This window comes from Hemitrygon akajei, chromosome 19 (assembly GCF_048418815.1).
Source record: "Hemitrygon akajei chromosome 19, sHemAka1.3, whole genome shotgun sequence".
Classification (NCBI taxonomy): Eukaryota; Metazoa; Chordata; class Chondrichthyes; order Myliobatiformes; family Dasyatidae; genus Hemitrygon; species Hemitrygon akajei.
The window spans coordinates 49,088,459-49,111,701 of record NC_133142.1 but is presented as its reverse complement, the minus strand read 5'-3'; the positions used below and the strand labels follow the sequence as shown (position 1 = coordinate 49,111,701).

The window sequence follows — 23,243 nt, the reverse complement described above, 5'->3', positions numbered from 1 at the left end:
TGTAACAGTGAATTCCTCAGATTCACCTCCTTCTGGCTGAAGAAATTCCTCCTCATTTCTGTTCTAAAAGGACATCCTCATATTCTGAGATGATGTCCTCTGGTACTAAAAACCCCTCTTATAGGAAATATCCTCTCCATGTCCACTCTATCTAGGCCTTTCAATATTCAACAGGTTTTAATAAGATCTCCCTCATTCTTTGAAACCCCAGTGAGTGTCGGCCCAGCACTATCAAGCCCTTCCTGTACATTATTTTCATTCCTGGCATCATTCTTGTGACCCTCCTCTGGACCCTCTCCAATGCCAGCACAGAGTTTCCTAGATAATGAAGCCAAAATGGTACATGACAATGAGATTGCCCAGCAGTGGCTCCTCCTTCTGGTAGGGTAACCCCATTGTTGTGCTTCACAGATTAAAAAACATGCACAATATCCACATTGGAATACATATTACACCAACTCACTTCCTTCACTCCAGTACCCAGTGCTTGAAGTTAGTTCTTTCATGCCAGCCAGTGATTTGTTGATGTCTACTTTGGGAATGTGTTGGGAATTTTAACAGAAGACAACTACAGATTAAACTGGGACAACTAGTTGATTCCCAGATGGGGGGGTTAATTTTTCAAGGCTAAATGTTTCAATGCCTGAATATAAAGTATTACCAGTTATAAGGTAGTAACTTTTAAGAGGCTGGTTGAAGATGAGTGAGCAAGCATTGTAAATATTCTTTGTAATTGAAAATTAAGTTCCATTTAGTACTGTTCTTTAACCTTTTATCTAACACTCTTGCATGTATTGTCTTCATCAGATTGACTCTGACCAGGAAGCATTGAGGAACAGAATCCGCAGCTTCCAGGAGAAGGTGATGTACGTGCTGGTGTCGGTGCCCGAGGGGAATCACATCTCCTCCATCTTCGAACTAGACACAACCACCCTCCAAAGAGGGGACTCTCTCGTTCCAAGGTATGATTTTTCAGCAAGCTGAAGGTCATTTGTTGGTGACACAGTGTGAGGTTAAGAGTTCAGGAGCTTTCAGATTTTTATTGGGGCCAATAAAAAGCAAGGAAGTGTAAGCAGAGTGGCCATCACATGAGTGGGGTATTGCTGGAGTGGTCTAGCTTTGGTTCAACAAGTTTGGGAGGTTCTAAGTTTAAAGACTTTCTGCTAAGTTTTTTTCCTCTTCACGTATAGCTAGTGAACCGAGAATGGATCCAGAGGTAGTGGTATGTTCCTTGTGTGAGATGTGGGAAATTTGAGAGACCTCCAATCTTCCTGATAGCTGCATCTGCATGAAGTGCACTGAGCTCCAGCTCCTTAGAGACCATGTTAAGGAACTGGAGCTGCAGCTGGATGCCTTTGTCTGACAGGCTGTGTCACTGTCTGGTATGGAGGGGCTACTGCACAGGACTGAAAGAAGCTGCAGAGGGTTGTAAATCTAGTCAGCTTCATCTTGGTGACTGGCCTACAAAGTACCCAGGACATCTTCAGGGAGTGGTGTCTCAGAAAGGCAGCGTCCATTATTAAGGACCTCCAGCACCCAGGGCATGCCCTTTTCTCACTGTTACCATCGGGTAGGAGGTACAGAAGCCTGAAGGCACACACTCAGTGACTTAGGAACAACTTCTTCCCCTCTGCCATTCGATTCCTAAATGGATATTGAATCTTTGGACAGTACCTCACTTTTTTTTTAAAAAAATGCAGTATTTGCTTTTGTACCTTTTTAATCTATTCAATATATGTAATTGATTTATTATTATTATTTTTATTTTATTATTATTTTTTTCCTCTCTGCTGGATTATGTATTGCATTGCACTGCTGCTGTTAAGTGAACAAATCTCACATCACATGCTGGTGATAATAAGCCTGATTCTGATTCTCATACGGGAAAGTGAGGATGTGATCAGCAGGAGCGACAGGGAAGCTTAGTTGCAGGAAAGAGATACGTGGGTGACTGTCAGGAGAGTAAAGGGGAATAGGCACCCAGAGCAGAGTACACTTGTGGTCAGTCTCCTCAATGTAAAATATACCATTTTGGATGCTGTTTGGGAGGGGTCGACCCACTGGGAGAAGCTGTAGTGATCAGGTCTCTCACATTGAGTCTGGCCCTGTGGTGGGGGGGGGTTCCCCTGATTAGAGGAGCAGAAAGCAGGCTCTGTGGATGTGAAGGAGATACCGGGATGGTATGTTGCCTCCCAGGTGCCAGAGTCAGGATGCCTCAGATTGGGTGAACAGCTGGTACATGTTGGAAGGAAACATAGGAAACAAAAGGGAAGGGGTGTTGAACAGAGAATATAGGGAGTTGGGCAGAAAACTGAAAAGCAGGACCTCTGGAGTAGTGATCAGTGAGGGTAAGAATAGGATGATTTGGCAGATAAATGCGTGGCTGAGGAATTGATGCAGGGAACAGGGTTTCAGATTTCTGGATCATTAGAATCTCTTCCGGGCCAGCTACCTGTTGTCGTAATTAACAAAACCTAAAAGGGACTGCAACTGTGACATGTTCTTTGGTCTCGGGGCTCCACCACTACTTGAATTTTCTCACCCACTTGTGTAATCCTGGTGTGTCAATGGTGTAATCTCAGTAAGTGACGCTCGGTTTAAAGAACATGAAAGCATAGGAAAATGGAGCAGGAGTCGGCATCTAGCCCATCGAGCATGCGCCACCATTCAATAAAATCATGGCTGATCTGGCCATGGACTCGTCTCCACCTATCTGCCTTTTCCTCAAAACCCTTCATATCCCTACTATGCAAAAATCTATCCAACTTTGTCTTGTATATATTTACTGAAGTAGCCTCCACTGCTTCATTGGGTAGAGAATTCCAGATTCACCACTCTCTGGGAAAAGCAGTTCCTCCTCATCTCTGTCCTAAATCTGCTCTCCTGAATCTTGAGGCTATGTCCCCTAGTTCTAGTCTCACCTACCAGTGGAAGTAACTTCCTTGCCTCTATCTTATCTATCCCTTTCATAGTTTTTCATATTTCTATAAGATATCCTCTCATTCTTCTGAATTCCAGCAAGTACAGTCCCTGGTGACTCAATCTCTCCTTGTAGTCTAAACCCCCCCCCCCCCCGCCCCAACCCTGTAATCAACCTGGTGAACCGCCTCCAAAGTCAGTATATCCTTAAGTTAAAAGACCAGAACTGCACACAGTACTCCAGGTGTGGCATTACCAGTATCCTGTACAGTTGCAGCGTAACCTCCCTGCTCTTAAATTCAATCCCTCTAGCAATGAAGGCCAAAATTCCATTTGCCTTCTTGATAGCCTGCTGCACCTGTATCCTAAACTTGTGTGATTCATGCACAAGCACTCCCAAGTCCCTCTACACAGCAGCATGCTACAGTTTTTTTTACCCTTTAAATAATAATCTGATCTTCCATTTTTCCTTCCAAGTGGATGATCTCCATTTATCAACATTGTACTCCATCTGCCAGACCTTTGCCCACTCACTTAACCTATCTATCTCTCTCTGCAGACTCTCCGTATCCAATGCACAGTTTGCTTTTCTGTTCAATTTAGTATCATCAGCAAACTTGGATACACTACACTTGGTCCCCCTCTTCCAGATCACTAATGTATATTGTGAACTGTTGCAGGCCCAGCACCGACCCCTGTGGCACACTGTTCACCACTGATCCCAACTCTGCTTTCTAGTAGTTGACCAATCCTCTACCCATGCTAACACATCACCTCCAACTGTATGCATCCTCATCTTGTCTTTTATGTGGCACCTTATTGAACACCTTCTGGAAATCCAAGTAAATAACTTCCATCTGTTCCCCTCTATCCACTGTGCTCATTATATCCTCAAAGAACTCCAGTAAGTTTGTCAAACAGGACCTGCCTTTGCTGAATCCATGCTGCATTTTCCTGATAAGTCAATTTCTTTCCAGATCCCTTGCTATTTCTTCTTTAATGATAGCTTCAAGTATTTTCCCAGCTACAGATGTTAAACTAACTGGCCTATGGTTAAATGCCTTTTGCCTGCATACTTTTTTGAACAGTGGCATGACATTCACAGTCTTCCAATCTGACAGGATCTGCCCAGAAAATTTTGGTAAATTATCACCAAAGCCTCTACTATAATTTTTGCCATTTCTTTCAGGACCCTGGAATACATTTGCTGTGTTGTGCCTTGAGCCCACAATCTTCTGATCTTTTTAACAATGTCTTGAGATTTTGGAGATGTTCCTCGTCACCTTTACTGGTAACAATAATGTTCTCCAGGTGACACTGAGTACCTGGGCAACGTAGTCCATAATACAGGTGCAGATGGTACTCCAAAAAAACGTCTATTAAGACCATTTTTGTGATAATGCCCTTTAAGTGTTTATAGTGAGAATAGTTTGGACTCTTCCATCTCCATCTGTAGGTTGGTCTCAGCTAAGTCCACTTTGCTGAAGTGTTTTCCTCCAGAAAGGTTTGCAAAGATATCCTCTATCCTGGGCAGAGGGTATTGATCTACTTTCAGCATTGAGTTAATGGTGACCCTAAAATCACCGCAGATCCTGACAGATCCATTCTTCTTGACCACTGGGACTGCTGGTGTTACCCATGGAAGCCACTCCACCTTGGAAAAAATTCCTTCAGGCTCTATGTGATCCAGCTCTTTGGCTACTTTGTCACAGATGACATAAGGAGCCAGATGGGCTTTGAAAAAATTGTGTGTGACATTTTCATTTCATACTATTTCACCTTTGATATGTTTGAGTTTTCCATTGCCATCCTTGAACACTGCAGTAGCCTCATGCACTTTCAGTTGACTCTATTGCAGGGGATGTGGCACACAAATGGTTTATGGATCTCCAAATCAAGTTGTAGTTGTCTCAGCTACTCGTGTCCCCATAGTGCTGGCCCTCCTGTTTGTACCACATACAAACAAGCCCAGTGTGGCTTATTGGTTGTTGTATTTCAGTATTACAAATGTCTTTGCCACAGGAGTCATCTTTTCTCTATTGTATGTTCTTAGCTGGATGTCTGTAGGCTTCAGTTCAGTATCTTTGAAAAGCCGTTCAGATTCATTGAGCCAGCGCCCAATTCCATTTTAATTTGCCTTTAATTTCCAGTCTCTGGTTAGTTTTAACATTGTAAATCTGAAGGCTGTGCAGTCCTGAGTCACTCTCATCATTATCAGATTTTTGATCAACAGCATGCAGGTTAGTAATCTTTTCGAAACTTGAAAATTGACTTATTACCTTTATCTCTTTGTTGTCCCTTTACTCTTGACTGCCCATTGTGCTCTTTGTATGTGTCTTTGTTACATTTTCTGCAAGTTTTAACTTTAAATTTGCTTTGGCCTTATGTATGTGATTCCCTGCCACAATGGTAACACAATTTGTTTGGCCAGTCAGATTTTTATTTACACATTGCAATTTTGCTCACACTCACTTTAATTCCTGACTGCAACTCACTTGCATCTCCATCTACCTTTTCCATTGATACAGCTATTTCAACTGCTCTTTTAAATGTAAGTTGTGCTTCAGTTGAGAGCCATTTTTGAATGCTTTCTTGTAAGATTACAGAAACTAAACAATCCCTCAGTGCCCTTGACTGAACTGACAATGCTCAGGCAATCTCTTCATTTCAGCCACGGAAGATGAAATGGGCTCCCCTTTCTTAAGATTTTAAAATTTTTTTTACAGGATGTGGGTGTCAACAGCTAAGCCAGCATTTATTGCCCATCCCTAGATGCTTTTGAGAAGGTGGTGATGAGTTGCCTCCTTGAACCGCTGCAGTCCCTGACATGTAGTACACCCACAGCAAGGGAATTCCATGCTATTGACCCAGTGATAATGAAGGATTCCACATCTGAAACCTAAAGCATTCAGTTCTAAATGCCCCTGCATTACTTTCAAGCTACCAGTGAAGCTCATTTCAGCATGTTTGGTTAGAGCTGTTAATCTTCTAAAAGAAAAGTGTGCTTTTAAACCCAATGCAATCAACAAAACTGGTTCTCAGTTCTTATTGACATTTCATTTGCTTCAAAATTGAGCTCCATCTGTTGAGCATACAAAATCCAGTCATCTCTTGTGCAATCAATCTTTATGATGTAGCTAGCCATTTCTGCTCTTTATTTATGATTGTTATCATTCGGACTCGTGTTTATGAACCTGTGAATTTGTCTGTTTCTGACTTTTTTTTTAAGTTTGGCCCCTCTCTCCCTTCCAAAGAACACATGCTGATGCTGTTTTTTTTCTTGCTGTGCTTTGTGTTTATTAACTCAAACATTTATCAGCACTTCAAAAATTAGGTAGACTTCTCAGGTTCACTTAAAACTTTGTCTCCTCTATTGTTGAGTTTTATAACTCTAAAACACAAAAACTAATTAAAAGGAAAACGAGGGAACCAGGATTTCAAGTCTAACTTCTTTTTCACTTTAAATTAGGCGAGTGCATATAAAGTATGTCACTTACGTGCTTTTACATATAACCTGTTATGTGTTATGTAAACAATGCTTAACTAAACAATGCTTAACTAAACAATGCATTTACAATATTACTCAAATATCAAGGGAATACTAAATACACAATAGTATGACTTGTACACAAAGAATGGGTTACACCTGAACCCGAGGGGGTCTATTGGCACATAGGCAGGTTTGCTGTTCCTCTGGGAATGGGAAGCAGAGTGATGGGACTGAGGATGACACAGTTGGTATACAAGTAGATGCAATGTATAGAGAGATTGTGAGGAAGGACAGGCAGATGATAGAGAAAATTGCAGTCAGTGGGATGAGTTGAAGTGTAACATGGGGGCAAAATCGAAAAGGATGATGAATACTGGAATGAATGTTTTATATTTGAATGAACACAGTATATGGAATAAGGTAGATAATCTTGTGTAATTAGAGACGGGCGGGTATGATGTTGTGGCTGAAAGAAGATCGTAGATGGGAGTTCAACATTAAGGATACACATTGTATCAAAAGGACAGGGAGATGAGCACAGAGGGGTGAGAGTAGAGTGACTCTGTTGGTTAAAAAATGAAGAAAATTCCTTCGAAAGAAGTGACATAGGATTGGAATATGTAGAATCTCCGTGGGGAGAGTTAAGAAACTGCAAAGGTAAAAAGTCCCTGATGGGAGTTAAGTACAGGCCTCTGAACAGTAGCCAGGATGTGGGCTACAAATTACAATGGGAGTTAGAAGACGCTTTTAAAAAGGGCAATGTTTTGTTAGTCATGGGGTAGATTGGGAAAATCTGGTTGGTGCTGGATACCGAGAGAATTTCTAGAAAGCCTATGAGAAGGCTTTTTAGTGCAGCTTGTGGTTGAACCCACTAGGGAAATGGCAATTCTGGATTGGGTTTTATGTCATGACCCAGATTTGATTAGGAATCTTAAGGTAGAGTAACACTTAGTGATCATAACATGATAAAATTCACCCTGCAGTTTGAGAAAGAGAAGCTAAAATTCGATGTATTTAGTGGAGTAAAGAGTATTACAGAGCAAATTTGATTGGAATTGGACACTAGAAGGGATGATGGCAGAACAGCAGTAGCTGGTGTTTCTGGGGGAGATTCAGAAGGCACAGGAAAAATGCATCCCAAAGATGATGTACTGTAAAAGGGAAGTGAGGCAACTGTTGCTGATGAGGGAAGTCAGAGCATGAAAGCAAAAGAGAAGGCATATAATGTAGCAAAAAATAGTGGGAAGGTAGAGGATTGGGAAGCATTTAAAAACCAACAGGAGGTGACTAAAAAGCCATAAGCTGAGGAAAAGATGAAATCTAAAGGGAAGCTACCAATAATGTACGTAAAAGAGGATACAAAAAGTTTTTTTTCCAAAGATATAAAGAGTAAAAGGGAGATGAGACTGGATATCAGACTGCTGGAAAATCACACTGGAGAGGTAGTAATGGGGGACAAAGAAATGGCGGACGAACTGAATAAGTATTTTGCGTCCGTCTTCACTGTGGAATGGCAGAATAACAGAAATGCGTGAGTGTCGGAGCAGAATTGAGGGTCATTGCTATTACTATGGGAAGCTGAAATGTCTGACGGTAAATAGTCACCTGGACCAGATGGACTGCACCCCAGGGGTAGCTGAAGTGATTGTAGAGATATTAGCAATGATCTTTCAAAAATCAATTGATGCTGGCATGGTTCTGGAGGACTGGGAAATTGTAAAAGCCACTCTACTCTTTAAGAAGGGAAGGTGGCAGATGAAAGGAAGTTAAAGGACGGTTAGACTGATTTCAGTGGTTGGAAAGATTTCTATTTTTAAGGATAAGGTTTCAGGGTTCTTGGAGGCACATGACAAAAAAGGCCAAAGTCAGCAAAATTTTCCAATGGGGAAATCTTGCCAGACAAGCTTGTTGGAGTTCTTTGTAGAAATAACAAACGGGATAGAAAAAGGAGTCAGTAGATGTTATTTATGTAGATTTTCAGAAGATATTTAATAAAGTGCTGCACATGAAGTTGCTTAACACTAGCATTAGAAAATTGGCTGACCAGGAGGAGACAAAAAATGGGAATCCAGGCGGCCTTTTCTGGTTGGCTGCCAGCTACAAGTGGTGTGTCGCAGGGGTCGGTGTTGGGACTGCTTCTTTTCACGTTGCTTGTCAGTGATTTAGATGAAGGAATTGATGGCTTTATGCTCAAGTTTGTGGCAATACAAAGATAGTTGGGGTGGCAGGTTGTGTTGAGAAAGCAGAGTGTTTGCAGATGGACTGAAAGAGATTGGGGGAGTGAACAAGGAAGTGGCAGATGGAATATAACATAGGGAAGTGCATGGTCATGGACTTTGGCACAAGAAATAAAGATGTGGACTATTTTCTAAATGGGGAGAAAATTCACAAATCAGGTGCATAGGGATTTGGGAGTTCTCATGCAGGATTTCCTAAAGTTTAACTTGCAGGTTGAATACGGTGATAAGGAATGCAAATGCAATGCCAGCATTTGTTTCAAGGGGACTAGGACACAAAATGATGTACTGCTGAGGCTTTATAAGGCATTGGTCTGACCTCTCTGGAAATATTGTGAAGTATTTTGGGCACCTTAACTAAGGGAAGATATGCTAGCATTGGAGAGGAGATTCAGAAGAATGAAAGGGTTAACATATGAGGAGCATTTGATAGCTCTGGGCCTGATGTCTAGAAGAATGAGTTGGGGGGGGGGGGGGGTTGGGGAAAATCTCATTGAATCTTAATGAATATTGAAAAATCTGGACAGAGCTGTTGTGGAGAGGATGTTTTCTGTCGTGGGGGAGATGGGACTAAAGGGCACAGCCTCAGTTTTGAGAGACATACATTCAGAACAGAGATGAAAAACAATTCCTTTAGCTTGATGGTAGTGAATCTGTGGAATTCAAGGCCAAGTCATTGGCTATATTTAGAGTGGAGGATGATGGGGTTTTGATTAGTCAGGGCACCAAAGGTTAGACCAAAGTGAGAAGGCAGGGGAATGGGGTTGAGAGGGTTAGTAAGTCAGCCATGGCTGATGGAGCAGACCCGTTAGGCTGAAACTTTGTCTTATGATCTTCTGATGGGTTAATGTATTGGTTAGTGAATTAGTGAATTTCTAATTTTGAGCAAGTGAATTTACAAATCATTTTACAGATTAATCAGTCATGGAACTGAGTGCTTAAATTTCAGAAAATTATCTGTATAATTTTGGTGGGAAGAAAGTAGTGATGTTCCAGCTTAAAAATAGTGCTAAATATTCTCAAATTCTGCAGTAATAACTTTTTAAAATTTTATTGTTCATAACAAATGGACAGTAATTTTTTAAGAGTCTATTCAAAGCACACAATGATAAGAATCCTTTTACAGCTAATTGGTAGACAGTTTGGGCACGAATAAAATGAAAGGTAGACGTGTGTATGTATATATATAATATGTGTGTGTGTGTGTGTATATATATATGGCTCGCTGTTTGAGAGCTAATGGTTCACGTTGGCTCTTTGCACACAGCTAGGTATCCTGAGTGGCAATGAGATGATCCATTTTCGTTGTATGATGAATAAACATTAGGCAGGACATCATAAAGCACTCTCTGGTGCATATTCCACTATATTACCTCCTTCACCCCAGAAGGTTTTGATTTAACATCCCATCCAAATTTGTCACCTCTTAGAATGTAATATTTGATGGACGTTTTTACTTCAGCAGGAAACCTATTGTATACATTTGCCCAAGACATACAAATTTTAATTTTGCGTGACCATCATGCATCTTTTAATTAAGCATGAATTTAAAGAATCAGTAATTAAAATACACTTGCATGTTCTACCATGTATTAAGAAAGGCATAAAATATTAAAGTAAATGTGCCATGTAAATGTGTATTTTGAGTTGCTCAATGATTTTGGCTGTTACTCATTTTTTTTCTTTATCGAACTGCAATTATGGTGGTGAATTTGTGGCATTCATTGTTACACATGCCCTTGGAGGCCAAGTCATTGAGCATATTTAAAGTGGAGGTTAAAACGTTCTTGATTAGTCAGGGTGTCATAGGTTATGGTGTGAAGGCCGGCGATTGATTGGGTTTGAGAGGGATAATAAGTCAGGAATGGTGGAGCAGACTCAATCACTGAAATAATCCAATTCTGCTCTAATGTCTTATGGTCTTATTAGTTTTTGATTTCCATTTAGCTTCATGTGGTTAGTTTACTGAACAGCATCATCTTAGCTATTTGTGAAATCGACAGCAAAATTCCCTGGTTTTTCTGCTGAGTGAGTTTTCATATATTTTTGCTATGGGCTGGCAAACCTCTTGCACAGTGAGATGTCCTTTGTAGTAGGAAGCTTAATTAATAAGAAAGGGTATATCGTTGTGTAATGTCACAAATAATCTGATCGATATACCTGGAAGCCAAATTGTTGAAGGAATTTTAACCATGAGCAACTTGTTTAAACGATCTCTCAATTTGCCTTTTACCCAAATCAAACTGAGTTTCATGTAATATTCTAACTAAAGAAGTTACTTTATACTGAGATCTCTGAAAGTGTGAGATATCTTGATTCAGCTCATCAACCTAATCTCATTCATCATTAAAAAAGAGTTTTGTTTTTGCTATTGGGTGCAAGAAACATGGCTGCTTTTTAATACGCATGTCTTGCCAATTCCTGAGAAAGTGACATTTGGGGCACAGGATTTAAAGCAAGAAATTGTTTTATTCAGTTACAGATATCTATACCTTCGAAAGTCTGAGTACAAAAGCACTGACATTGTGTACTGTATAGTTTGCATGTGAACTGCTGCCCTAGTTTATCAATCAGAGTACAAACTGCCAGTACAACAAACCAAGGGGGAAACCCAGATAATGTTGAGCATCTCTCCTGGGCAAGTGCTTTGTGCAGCATGACTCAGGACTGCACAACTAGGGCAGTGGAAAAGAGAACGCTCCTTTCCAACACCATAAAAGTTCTCTCACACTCACAAGACGTGGAACAACATACCTCAATACATTGCTACTGAATCAACCCCTGTAAAATCACACTACAGAGGCATTTAAAGGAAAACAATATATAGGTAATGTGCAAAGATTAAAGTTGATGCATGTTTGTGAAAGAATTGATTTTTAGCAAATCCTAGGGAAAATGTGTTAAGTATGATCATAAACAAGAGAAAATCTGCAGGTGCTGGAAATCCAAGCAACACACAAAATAATGAGAACCTGCTGAAGGATGTCAGCCTGTACTCTTTTCCATAGATGCTGCCTGGCCTTGTGAATTCCTCCAGCAGTTTGTGTGTTAAATATGATGACTATTACTATTTTGCCCTCGAATTTGCTCTATAACATGTTGCACGCCATATTGTGGTCTGAGGTGGGGAAAAATTTCAACTCATGAAATTTCGGTTCATAATAGCAGTGATCTGTGTTGCTTAACGGTACTGCATTCTCATATCAAAAGTTCATGCACTTTTAGGAACGGAGGCTCGCATAGTGTAACAGTGGGAAATCGCTCACAATCACATAACTTACTGGTAACATAACAACTGAGAAGCGTTATCCTGAAACTGATTCACAATAATTTGTCTTGAATTTTTGTCTGTTATTTTTTCTCATTTTGTAGGAATTAGATCTCCTGTTTCCTTAAGCCTCATGTCTGAAATTTCCTCAATCAGCTTTTTTTAAAGTATCCCCCTCTCTTTTTCAAGGTGCTCCTTTTATTTGGGCTTGAGTGACAAGGTGTTAAATTCTGTTTGATATGATTTTGTGCTTTGGTACATTTTACTGCATTAATATAAGTGCTTCAAGTAAGAGTAAGTGGTTAAATGACGACAAGGTATATCTGACATCTTACTTGTATTTTAGGAACTCCTATGTGAGACTCCGGCATCTCTGCACAAACACGTGGGTTCACAGCACCAATATTCCTATTGACAAAGATGAAGAGAGACCAGTTATGCTAAAGGTAAGTTTGGAACAAACATTATTAATATTAACAACAACACACATAAAATGCTGGTAGAACACAGCAGGCTAGGCAGCATCTATAGGGAGAAGCGACACACAGTCTTATCCCCCCTTTGTTCAATCTCTTCCCACCTATGTTCGTGACACTTCTCATGCTTTGAATTTTTTCAATGATTTTAAGTTCCCTGGCTCCCACCGTCTTATTTTCACCATGGACGTCCAGTCCCTATATACCTCCATCCCCCACCAAGATGGTCTCGAAGCTCTTCGTTTTTTTTTGGATTCCAGACCTAACCAAATCCCCTCTACCACCACTCTCCTCCGTCTAGCGGAATTAGTTCTTACTCTCAATAATTTCTCCTTTGGCTCCTCCCACTTCCTCCAAACCAAGGGTGTAGCCATGGGCACCCGTATGGGTCACAGTTATGCCTGCCTTTTTGTTGGCTTTGTGGAACAGTCCATGTTCCAAGGCTATACTGGTATCCATCCCCCTCTTTTCCTTCGCTACATCGACGACTGCATTGGCGCTGCCTCTTGCATGCGTGCTGAGCTCGTCGACTTCATTAACTTTGCCTCCAACTTTCACCCTGCCCTCAAATTTACCTGGTCCATTTCCGACACCTCCCTCCCCTTTCTTGATCTTTCTGTCTCCATCTCTGGAGACGGCCTATCTACTGATATCTACTATAAACCTACAGACTCTCACAGCTACCTGGACTATTCCTCTTCCCACCCTGTCTCTTGCAAAAAGGCTATCCCCTTCTCACAATTCCTCCATCTCCGCCGCATCTGCTCTCAGGATGAGGCTTTTCATTCCAGGACGAAGGAGATGTCTTCCTTTTTTAAACAAAGGGGCTTCCCTTCGTCCACCATGAACTTTGCTCTCAAACGCATCTCTCCCATTTCCCGCACATTTGCCCTCACCCCATCCACCTGCCACCCCACTCGGGATAGGGTTCCCCTTGTCCTTACCTACCACCCCACCAGCCTCCAGGTGCAACATATAATTCTCCGTAACTTCCGCCACCTCCAACGGGATCCCACTACCAAACACATTTTTCCCTCCCCCCCCCCCCCCCCACCTTTCTGCTTTTCGCAGGGATCGCTCCCTACGCGACTCCCTTGTCCACTCGTCCCCCCCATCCCTTCCCACCGATCTCCCTCCTGCACTTATCCTTGTAAACGGAACAAGTGCTACACCTGCCCTTACACTTCCTCCCTCACCACCATTCAGGGCCCCAGACAGTCCTTCCAGGTGAGGCGACACTTCACCTGTGAGTCGGCTGGTGTGGTATACTGCGTCCGGTGCTCCCTGTGTGGCCTTTTATATATTGGTGAGACCCGACGCAGACTGGGAGACTGTTTCGTGGAACACCTACGCTCGGTCCGCCAGAAAAAGCAGGATCTCCCAGTGGCCACACATTTAAATTCCATGTCCCATTCCCATTCTGATATGTCTATCCATGGCCTCCTCTACTGTCAAGATGAAGCCACACTCAGGTTGGAGGAACAACACCTTATATACCGGCTGGGTAGCCTCCAACCTGATGGCATGAACATTGACTTCTCTAACTTCCGTTAATGCCCCTCCTCCCCTTCTTACCCCATCCCCAACATATTTAGTTGTTTGCCTGTTCTCCATCTCCCTCTGGTGCTCCCCCCCTCCCCTCCTTTCTTTCTCCTGAGGCCTCCCGTCCCATGATCCTTTCCCTTCTCCAGCTCTGTATCACTTTCGCCAATCACCTTTCCAGCTCTTAGCTTCATCCCACCCCCTCCGGTCTACTCCTATCATTTCGCATTTCCCCCTCCCCCCTCTACTTTCAAATCTCTTACTATCTTTCCTTTCGGTTAGTCCTGACGAAGGGCCTCGGCCTGAAACGTCGACATTGCTTCTCCCTATAGATGCTGCCTAGCCTGCTGTGTTCCACCAGCATTTGATGTGTGTTGTTGTTTGAATTTCCAGCATCTGCAGATTTCCTCGTGTTTGCTGATTATTAATATTAAGTCATTAAGTTGTTGGCTAACTGATGGTGCCGCCACCTCTCCTTCCACTACAGATTGGCACTTCTCCAACTAAAGAGGACAAGGAAGCATTTGCGATTGTACCTGTTTCCCCCGCTGAAGTAAGAGACTTGGACTTTGCCAATGATGCCAGTAAAGTGTTGGCCTCAATAGCCGGCAAGCTTGAGAAGGGCACAATTACACAGAATGAAAGGCGGTAGGTGACATCCCTTTATCACACAGCTAGATGTTGGCCACACAGATTTTCTTGCAAGACACTGTGTAAACACCTTCCCATCTTTTGATTTTTATCTGTGATTTTTCACCCCACAGCCCCCCTAGTTTTGTGCAGTTGTAAGGGTGTCAATCTGGAAGTATTGTAAAAGTCCTTTATAAAGCAACATTTGTATTTACTGAAATAATTTTACAACATTACCTGAAATTCCTTGGTTATTGCTAAACAAAATTTGAGCAGGGATATTTGGATCATCCTGAAGATTAGTGTTTTTGGAGATTTATGGGAAAAATGTGGTCATTGCTATGATACACCGGCAAGTAGGGAACATCAGCCCTTCTAATCCACTTACTTGCTCTTGTAGTGGTATTACTTCAAAATCTATGTTGTACCGAATGTCGTTCTCAGCTGTTTGCTCTCTTACTTGTTTAGCAAGCTCCTCTTAGCCAGTTATGTCTTTGTTATTGGAAACTTAAAAACGAAGATAATTTGTGGGTATGAGGAACAAATGCAAGTAACTTTTCCAGAGTATTGTTCATACTAATTCATTGACAAATTATTGAAAACCTTCACTTTCCATTGCATCTTAGGTCAATAAAACCTCGCTTTCTGTCGTCCTACTTTGTCAACATTCCCCATTGTCAATTCTGTTTCTGATTTGAGTTGGAATGACCACATCCCATTCCTGAAAGAAAAGCTAACAATGCTCATAAAAGCACAACCTGTTCTCATGTGCTTCTCAAAGACACTTCAGTATGAGTGACTGCCGCCCTGGATCAACATGCTTGATTCTTAACTGACCTTTGAGTTTGAGCTATGATAAGGTTCTTGCCTACCATTAATGCCTAGTACTTGTATTTCAGAATGTAGGTAACACTGGAAAAGGCAGAATTTATCACCCACCCTTACTGCTTCTGAGCACAGTAGATGGTTAGGCTATCTTGAAGGATGCTTTGAATTGATTACCTTATTATGGGTCTCTAGCTGTCTCTAAATGTGTTTATCTTGCTATGGGGTGTACGTAGGCAATGATAGCACATATCTACTCCTGAATGGTATGCATGAGTTAGGTGGATTTTTGCAATTATCTGTAGTTCTTTTGTTTTTTAGCCAATGAGAATTGCAGTCCAAAATAAAGTCCTGGACCAGCCGTCAGTTATGACAGGGCTTGGGCTTATGTGCTATTACAGGCTACAAAACAAAGTTGGGCAGTATCAAGAACAACCATGCATCCCTTCCCAATGAACTTAATGCATTCTATGCACATATTGAACAGAAAGGGATTGGAATGTCACCAGCCACCCCAATGACCTCCAATGCCCTTGAACCTACCCCAATGACCTCTAATGCCCCTGAATTGTGTGCAGATCAGCTGGCAGGGGAATGTGCTGACATTTTTAACCTCTCCCTGCCTCAGTCTGACGTTCCCTTCTGCTTTAAAGAGAGTACTGTCATCTTGCTACTTAAGAGAAACAAGGTAATGTGCCTTAATGGCTACTGCCCATTTGCTCTGACATTAAAATTGCAATTTGCTTCAAGAGGCTGATCTTGGCACACTAACTCCAGCCTCCAAGGGAAAACTGGACCCACTGCATTTCGCCTAGTGGCGAAGTGGGTCTATGACTGATGAATCTCCCTGCCTCTAGAACATCTGCACAGTAAAGGCATCTACATTGACTCGAGCTCAGTCTTCAGTATTACTCCAAGCAAGCTCATCACCAAAATCCTAAACCCTGGGATTGAATACTCCCTTTGCAGCAAGTCCTTGACTTCCTGATCAACAGACTGCAATCAGTAAAGACAGGCAGCAGCAATTCTGCACAATTATTCTCAACACCGATGTTCCACAAGGTTGTGTCCTCGGCCCCCTACTCTACTCCCTGGACACTCACAACTGCATGGTCAGAATCTGCTCCAGCTTCATCAAATAGTAACGAGTCAATACAGGAAGGAGATAGAGAACCTAGTGAGATGGTGCCATGAAAATGGCCTTTCCCTCAGTATCAGCAAAACACAAAATTCAAGTCGGGAAAGGGTGCAATGCATCAATGGTTTCAAGTTCCTTGGAGTGAACATCACCCAAATCCTGTCCTTGTTCAACCATGTTGATGCCATGGCCTAGAAAGCTCAATGTCTCTACCTCCTCAGGGGACTAAATAAATTTGGCATGTCCTCTTTGATCCTCAGCAATTTCTATCGACTTACCACAGAAAGATCCTATCCAGATGCATTCCAGCTAGGTGTGGTAACTGCTCTGCCTGTGATTTCACAAAACTGAAGAGACATTAACAGAGCTCAGCGCATTACAGAAACCATCCTTTTATCCATGGCCTCTTGTCTTTTCATCTCGCTGCCTTGATAAAGTAAAATCACAATCCTAATCAACTTTAGACATTCTCTCTTCTTCCCCCTCCCATCAGGCAGTAGATACAAAAATTTGAGAGCACAGGGAGAACTTCTATCCTACCATAATAAAACTGAATGTTTCCCTTGTGTAATAAGATAGACTCTTGACCTCACAGTCTACCTTGGTGTATCCTTGTACATTACTGTCCATCTGTACTGCAATACTCCACACTTTATTCTGCATTCGGTTATTGTTTTACCTTGTACTGCCTCAATGTATCTTTGTAATGAATTGATCTGTGTTGACGGTAAGACGGTTTTTCCACTGTTTCTTAATACAAGTGATGAAAGTAATAAACTGTTTTGCCAACTTAGATTGTTGACTTAATTTAAATTCCTCAGCTGTCATGGTGAATTTTGAATCTGTGTCTCCAGATTGTTAGCGCAGATCTCATGGTTCCTAATTCTTGTTTCAAGAATTTGTTTTTAAGTAGAGATTTATGAATGAAGTTATAAACCAGGATCTTGAAGGAAGCCACCTCTGGATTATTCCTGGTGTCACGTGCTAGTCAGGGTAGGAACAAAAATAGAACAGGTGAATATGTAGCTGTAGAACTGGTAAAAGGGGCAAAATTTCAGGTCAATTTGTAGTTAGTCCAGCAAGTGGAAGGACCATATGGGAACCGGCATTACATAATGTCTGCCAGGTAACTGACCTTTCAGTGGGAGAACAGTTAGAGACAGTGACAACTCTATTTTAAGATAGTTGTAGATCAGGATTAGTGTGGACCTTGCAAAATTGGAGCAGGTAAAATTATGAGACTATTAAGCAGGGACGAGGGTAAATTAATTGGGAGCATCTGTTTTTGAGCGCTTCAGTCGTGGAGGGTGTTGGAAGACCAACTGCACAGAGTGTGGGTGTGTTACATTAGGGAAAAAAAGGACACATGGCAAGGTAAGGGAACATTGATGTTGAGAAATGAATTTTGTGAGGAAGGAAAAGGAAGTCTTTATAAGGTTTAGGTAGCTGTAATCAAAAAGATTTGTAATGAAGATAGAAAAAAACTCAAGGGAACTGGGAAAGCCAGGAGCGCAATGAAAAGTTCTTGGAAACTAGTATTAAAGAACATCCCAAAGAATTCTATATACACCCATAAAGAGCAAGATGATAACTAGGGACAACTTAGTGATAAAGTTGGGAATCTAGGCTTGGAGTGACAGGATGTGAATGAGTTCTTAAATGAGTGCCTTGTATCAGTGTTCACCAAGGAAAAGGATGTGGAGGATAGGGAGATCAGTATAGAGTGTGCTAATATCTTAGGGCATTCCAAGATAAAGGTGGAATTAGTGTTGGGTCTCCTATAGAGCATTAAGCCGGTTAAGTCCATAGGGCCTGATGGGATATAACCCAGGTTATTGAGAGAGGTGAGATTTTTGGGGCTTTGACCTTTTGTCCCCTCTAGCTAAGGTCCTGGAGGGCTGGCAAGGAGCTAATGTTATTCCATTATTCAAAAAAGGAAACGGGGGTAATCCTGGAACTATAGAACAGTGAGTCTTGTGCCAGTGGTAGGGAAGTTACTGGAGAGAATTCTTGGGACTAGGCACTTGAATGTTTGGAAATCCATGGCCAGCTGTGTCTTCTTAACTTGATTAAGATTTTCAAGGAGGTTATTAAAGGTAGATTCATAAACGTTGCCTAAAGGGATTTTAGTAAGGTATTTGACAAGGTCCCTCATGGGTAGCTCATCCAGAAGATTAAGCAGCATGGATCCACGGTGAACTGTTCATATGGATTCAGAATTGCCTTGCCTATGGAAGACAGAAGCAAGTGGTCCATGGAACTTATTGTGGTTGGAGGTCGTGACTAGTGGTCACAGACCACTTTATATATTAAAAAAAAAACCTGTATGAAAATGTACTGCAGATGGGCAGGTTAATAAGTTTACAGGCAAGATGATGATTAGTGGTATTTGAGGACAGATAAGTGATGCTGTAGGATACCCTTTAGGATATCAAACTGTAAGGCGACAGTACACTGTTAATGACAAGACCCTTAACAGTGTTAAATTATAGAGAGATCAGAGGGCCAAGTCCGTACGTCTCTATCTGGCTACGCAGATTGGGTGGTGAGAAAGGGACACATGGCATGTTTGCCTTTATTAGTTGATGAACTGAGTTCAAGAATCTGGGTGTTATATTACAACTTTATAATACTCTACTTGGTCTGCCTCTGGAGTATTGCATTCACTTCTGTTGGCCCCATTGGAGTGAAGGTGTGGAGGTGTTGGAGAAGGTGCAGAAGAGTTTTACTGGTTTGACCAGCAGTAGAGGACGCGTATTATAAGGAGAGGTCAGGTGGACTTGCGTTTTTTTCTCTGGAGTGGTGGAGGCTAAGGGAAAGGCCTGATGGAGATTTGAGATAATGAGAGGCATAGATAGTTGGCCAATTTTTTACCGCCAGGGTTGAAATGTCCAGTACCGCAAGACGTGCATTTGAGTGAGAAGGGCAAGTTCAAAGGTGATGTGCGAGACAAGCTTTTTAAACATAGTGGTGGGTGCCCGGAATGCATTGGCGGATGGTGGAGTCAGATACCACAGAGTTTGGTCATGAGGCTTCTAATAGGCACTTAAATGCACAAGAAGTGCATTTAATAGGATACAGATATTGTATAGACAGGCTGCATTTGATACTAATTTAATTAACTTGGCACAATGTGGGCTGAAGGTCCTGTTTCTGAGCTGTACTCTTCTATGCAAATAAAATTGGTAGTTTTGCTGGACTTGTACACTAATCATCAGCCTTAAAAACAAAGCTGAAACACACTTCTAATTTGACAGCATTGGCGAAAGGAGAGAAGCAGTTAACTGTTCAGGTGGAGGACTCTTGCTCACAACTGGAGAAGTCACTTTCTCACTTCAGTGAAGGATGTTTAGCTTGTTTCTGTGCTGCCTGGCATGCTGTGTATTTCAGGATTTTCTGTTCTTGCTTCAGATTTCTGGCAGATGGATTTGTCTTTTGGTTCCAGAAAATGAGTTCTTAAATAATGTCAACTAAAAGTGTGGTTTACATTTTTGGAAAAAGTTGCATGCTAATGTTAAGTTTCCGTATTCAAAGTAGCTTAATCTGCTTGCTAATTCTGCAGTTTATGCTGCCTGGCATTTTATTTTATTATTTGTATTTTAAACAGATTTGTTACAAAGCTTCTGGAAGATTTGGTGTTCTTTGTTGCGGACGTTCCAAATTCGGGTCAAGATGTGCTAGAAGTGGTGATCAATAAACCAAACCGGGAGCGACAGAAACTTATGAGAGAGCAAAATATTTTAAAACAGGTGAGATATTGTGGAAGTTGAGTATTCTCTTCAAAAGTAAATCTTGCAAATAACTTTTAAACGGATTAATCTATACAGAATACATTTTTTATATAACTGATAAATATTGTGACACAAGGTGAGTATCTATAATCTCGTACTCTCTCTATTCTGACCCTGGTGTGATGCTTTCTTGGGACCTGTCATTCTAGGACACTGATTAGAATAGCTGTCAGCTTGAGAAACTTCATAGTCTTTGGAAAATGGGATCTGTTTCTGGCACAGTCATTTGGAACAGTTACATGAAACAGTAGCAATGAACATGCACTTGTAGCGACCTTTGCCTCTGCCTCAAGGTGTTGTATGCATAACCCATGGTTAACAAACAGCAATTCTTCTGAAAATGTGCCAGGTTTATTGAAAACAGGCCCAACTTTGGACCTGATCATCCTACACTCTAGACCTAGCAAGTTTCTGAGTTCCCTTGCAGAACGGTTGGGAAGTGAGAATGTAAAAGTTGCCGCGTTAAGGAAAGAACTTCATCTGTGAGTTTTTTGAAATGTACCAAATCTATCCCAATTCTTTGGTTCAAGACTGAAATTCGACTGGTTAAGAACTTTGCTCATTCTTGTATCCAAAAATCTAACAAACTTGTCATCTAGCCGACCTTCACTTCTGGACCAAATAAAGGATTAAAAAAGAGTTGTAATCTTGGGGCATAACAGGATGCCTCCTGTTATACACCCAGTGGCCACTTGATTAGGTACACCTGCACACCTCTAATGCAAGTATCTAATCAGCCAATCATGTAGCACCAACACTATGCATAAAAGCATGCAGACATGTTCGAGAGGTTTAGTTGTTGTTCTGACCAAACATCAAAAATGGGGAAGAGATGTGACCTGAGTGACTTTGACTGTGGAATGATTGTTGGTGCCAGGCTAGTCGGTTTGAGTGGCTCAGATTTCTTGGGATTTTGATGCACAACAGTTTAAAGTTTAGGGAATGGTGTGGGGGGCGGGGGGGGGGGAACAAAAAGAACATCCAGTGAGCGGCAGTTCTGTGGGTGAAAATGCCTCATTAATGAGAGAGGTTCGAGGAGAATGGCCTGGTTATTTCAGCTGACAGGAAGGCAAAAGTAACACAAATAACCATGTATTACAACAGGGGTGTGTAGAAGAGCATATCTGAATGCAAAACACATCAAACCTTGCAGTGGGTGGGCTACAGCAGCAGAAGACAACAAACGTGCATTCAGTGGCCATTTTATTAGTTACAGGAGGTACCTAATACTGTGGCCACTGAATGTATGTTTTATGAGTGCAGCTCACTCACGTCTGTGTGATCTGGAAGACACTGTCAGGCTTCTCAAGACCAGCGACACTCCTCTTCACCACTGTCTGAGTAGACAATGTTAATCTGACATCTGGTACTGATTGGTCCACTAACTAAATAATGGTAAGACCAAAGCTCTGGTGTCCCACTCTGTCATCAGTTTCATTTTCCCAGTAACCAACTCCATTGCTCTCCAGGAGAATTCCTTGAAACCGTTGCCATTGTTTTGTTGTCAGAATCGAGAGGTCGGTTTTGTTCGTTGTTTGTGCCATTAACAAAGTCGCTCTATTCGTGCATCTGCAACGTTACTTGTCTCTGCTCCTGTCTAAGCCCATTTGCTGCTGAAACATTAATGGAATGTCTATTACCTTGATTGTCCTGTTGCAGTGTCGGGCAACCTTCCTTCTGCCTACCAGTAACTTGAGATCATCCAGAATGTTACATAAATCCAGAAAGGGGCCGTAACATCAAGGATCCTGCCCACCCTGTTGGTCTGCTCGTCTCCTCCCTGAGGGGGGTGGGACAAAGCACTTACACTAGGACCACCAGACACAAAGCAATTATTTTCTCTAAGCAGTAAGGCCGATCACTACCACCACCCACCCCCGCACATCCCAACCATCACTATTTTATAATTTCCTGTCAGTCAGTCACCTTGTGTACAGACACTTCTGTCCTTAGCGCCACTTTATAGATGTACAATCAATCGATGCATACAAGCTCTCTTGTGTATTCATATTTATTGTTTTATTATTATTGTCTTCCTTATCTTACTGTGTTTATTATGTACTGCATCAGATCCAGAATAACAATTATTTTGTTCTCGTTCCCCTTCACAATTATGTGCTGGAAATGACATACACACAAAATGCTGGAAGAACTCAGCAAGCCAGGCAGCATCTATGGAAAAGAGTACTGGTGACATTTTGGGCCAAGACCCTTCAGTGTCCAGCTGAAGAGTCGACTCTGCTGCTTTTCTATAGATGCTGCCTGGCTTGCTGAGCTCCTCCAGCATCTGCAGATTTTCACTTGTTTGTGATTCTTGTTTCCTGAATCTTGTTTCATGTTACACCAGGTCTGACTTATGCGTACTCCCCTCTGGCTCCTTGCTAAGTAAATGTTCAATTATAAAATTCTTTACAAACATAACCCTGCTTTTCTATCTCTCTGTTCTGCATAATATCTTCACTCTAATTCTGACCTCCTCTTCATACTCAGATTTAATGATTCCACTTTTCACATCTGTGTCTTGAGTTGCTGAAGGCTTGATCTTCCTTAAAACATCCTAACACACTTTCCATACTGCTAAGCATTAATCTGACCTGCTCAATATCCCATATACAACCATACATGAGGTGGATTTTTTTTGCTTTGTAGGGATGCTGTAAATTTCTTTATTTTAAAGCTAGCACTCACAGTCATGTCAAAGTGCAATCGCTACAAGGATGTTTGACAGCTCACATGCACAGCAGCATCCCAAACACAACAGATAATGACTGAAATAATTTTACTTTATTATTTTGCTTGTGACAGATATTGGCTAAGGCACTTCTCCAAAAATGATTAGAATTGTTTGTGTCCTGAGAGATCAAATGGAACCACAAAAGCAGATGACATTGAGCCTTTCTGATTTATAACCAACTCTGAAGAATTTG

General features: G+C 41.7%; 1 protein-coding gene across 9 annotated transcripts in view; it reads left to right on the top strand.

Annotated features, from left to right (window-relative positions):
- itpr1b (inositol 1,4,5-trisphosphate receptor, type 1b) overlaps positions 1 to 23,243 on the top strand; it is a 532,858-nt gene that overhangs the window by 171,408 nt on the left and 338,207 nt on the right. For all 9 annotated transcript variants that reach the window (XM_073072453.1, XM_073072460.1, XM_073072457.1 and 6 more), the window contains exons 12-15: positions 808 to 962; positions 12,261 to 12,360; positions 14,420 to 14,580; positions 20,133 to 20,274. In XM_073072453.1, coding sequence (XP_072928554.1) covers positions 808 to 962; positions 12,261 to 12,360; positions 14,420 to 14,580; positions 20,133 to 20,274 — 558 coding nt within the window. The remainder of the gene's footprint in view (positions 1 to 807; positions 963 to 12,260; positions 12,361 to 14,419; positions 14,581 to 20,132; positions 20,275 to 23,243) is intronic.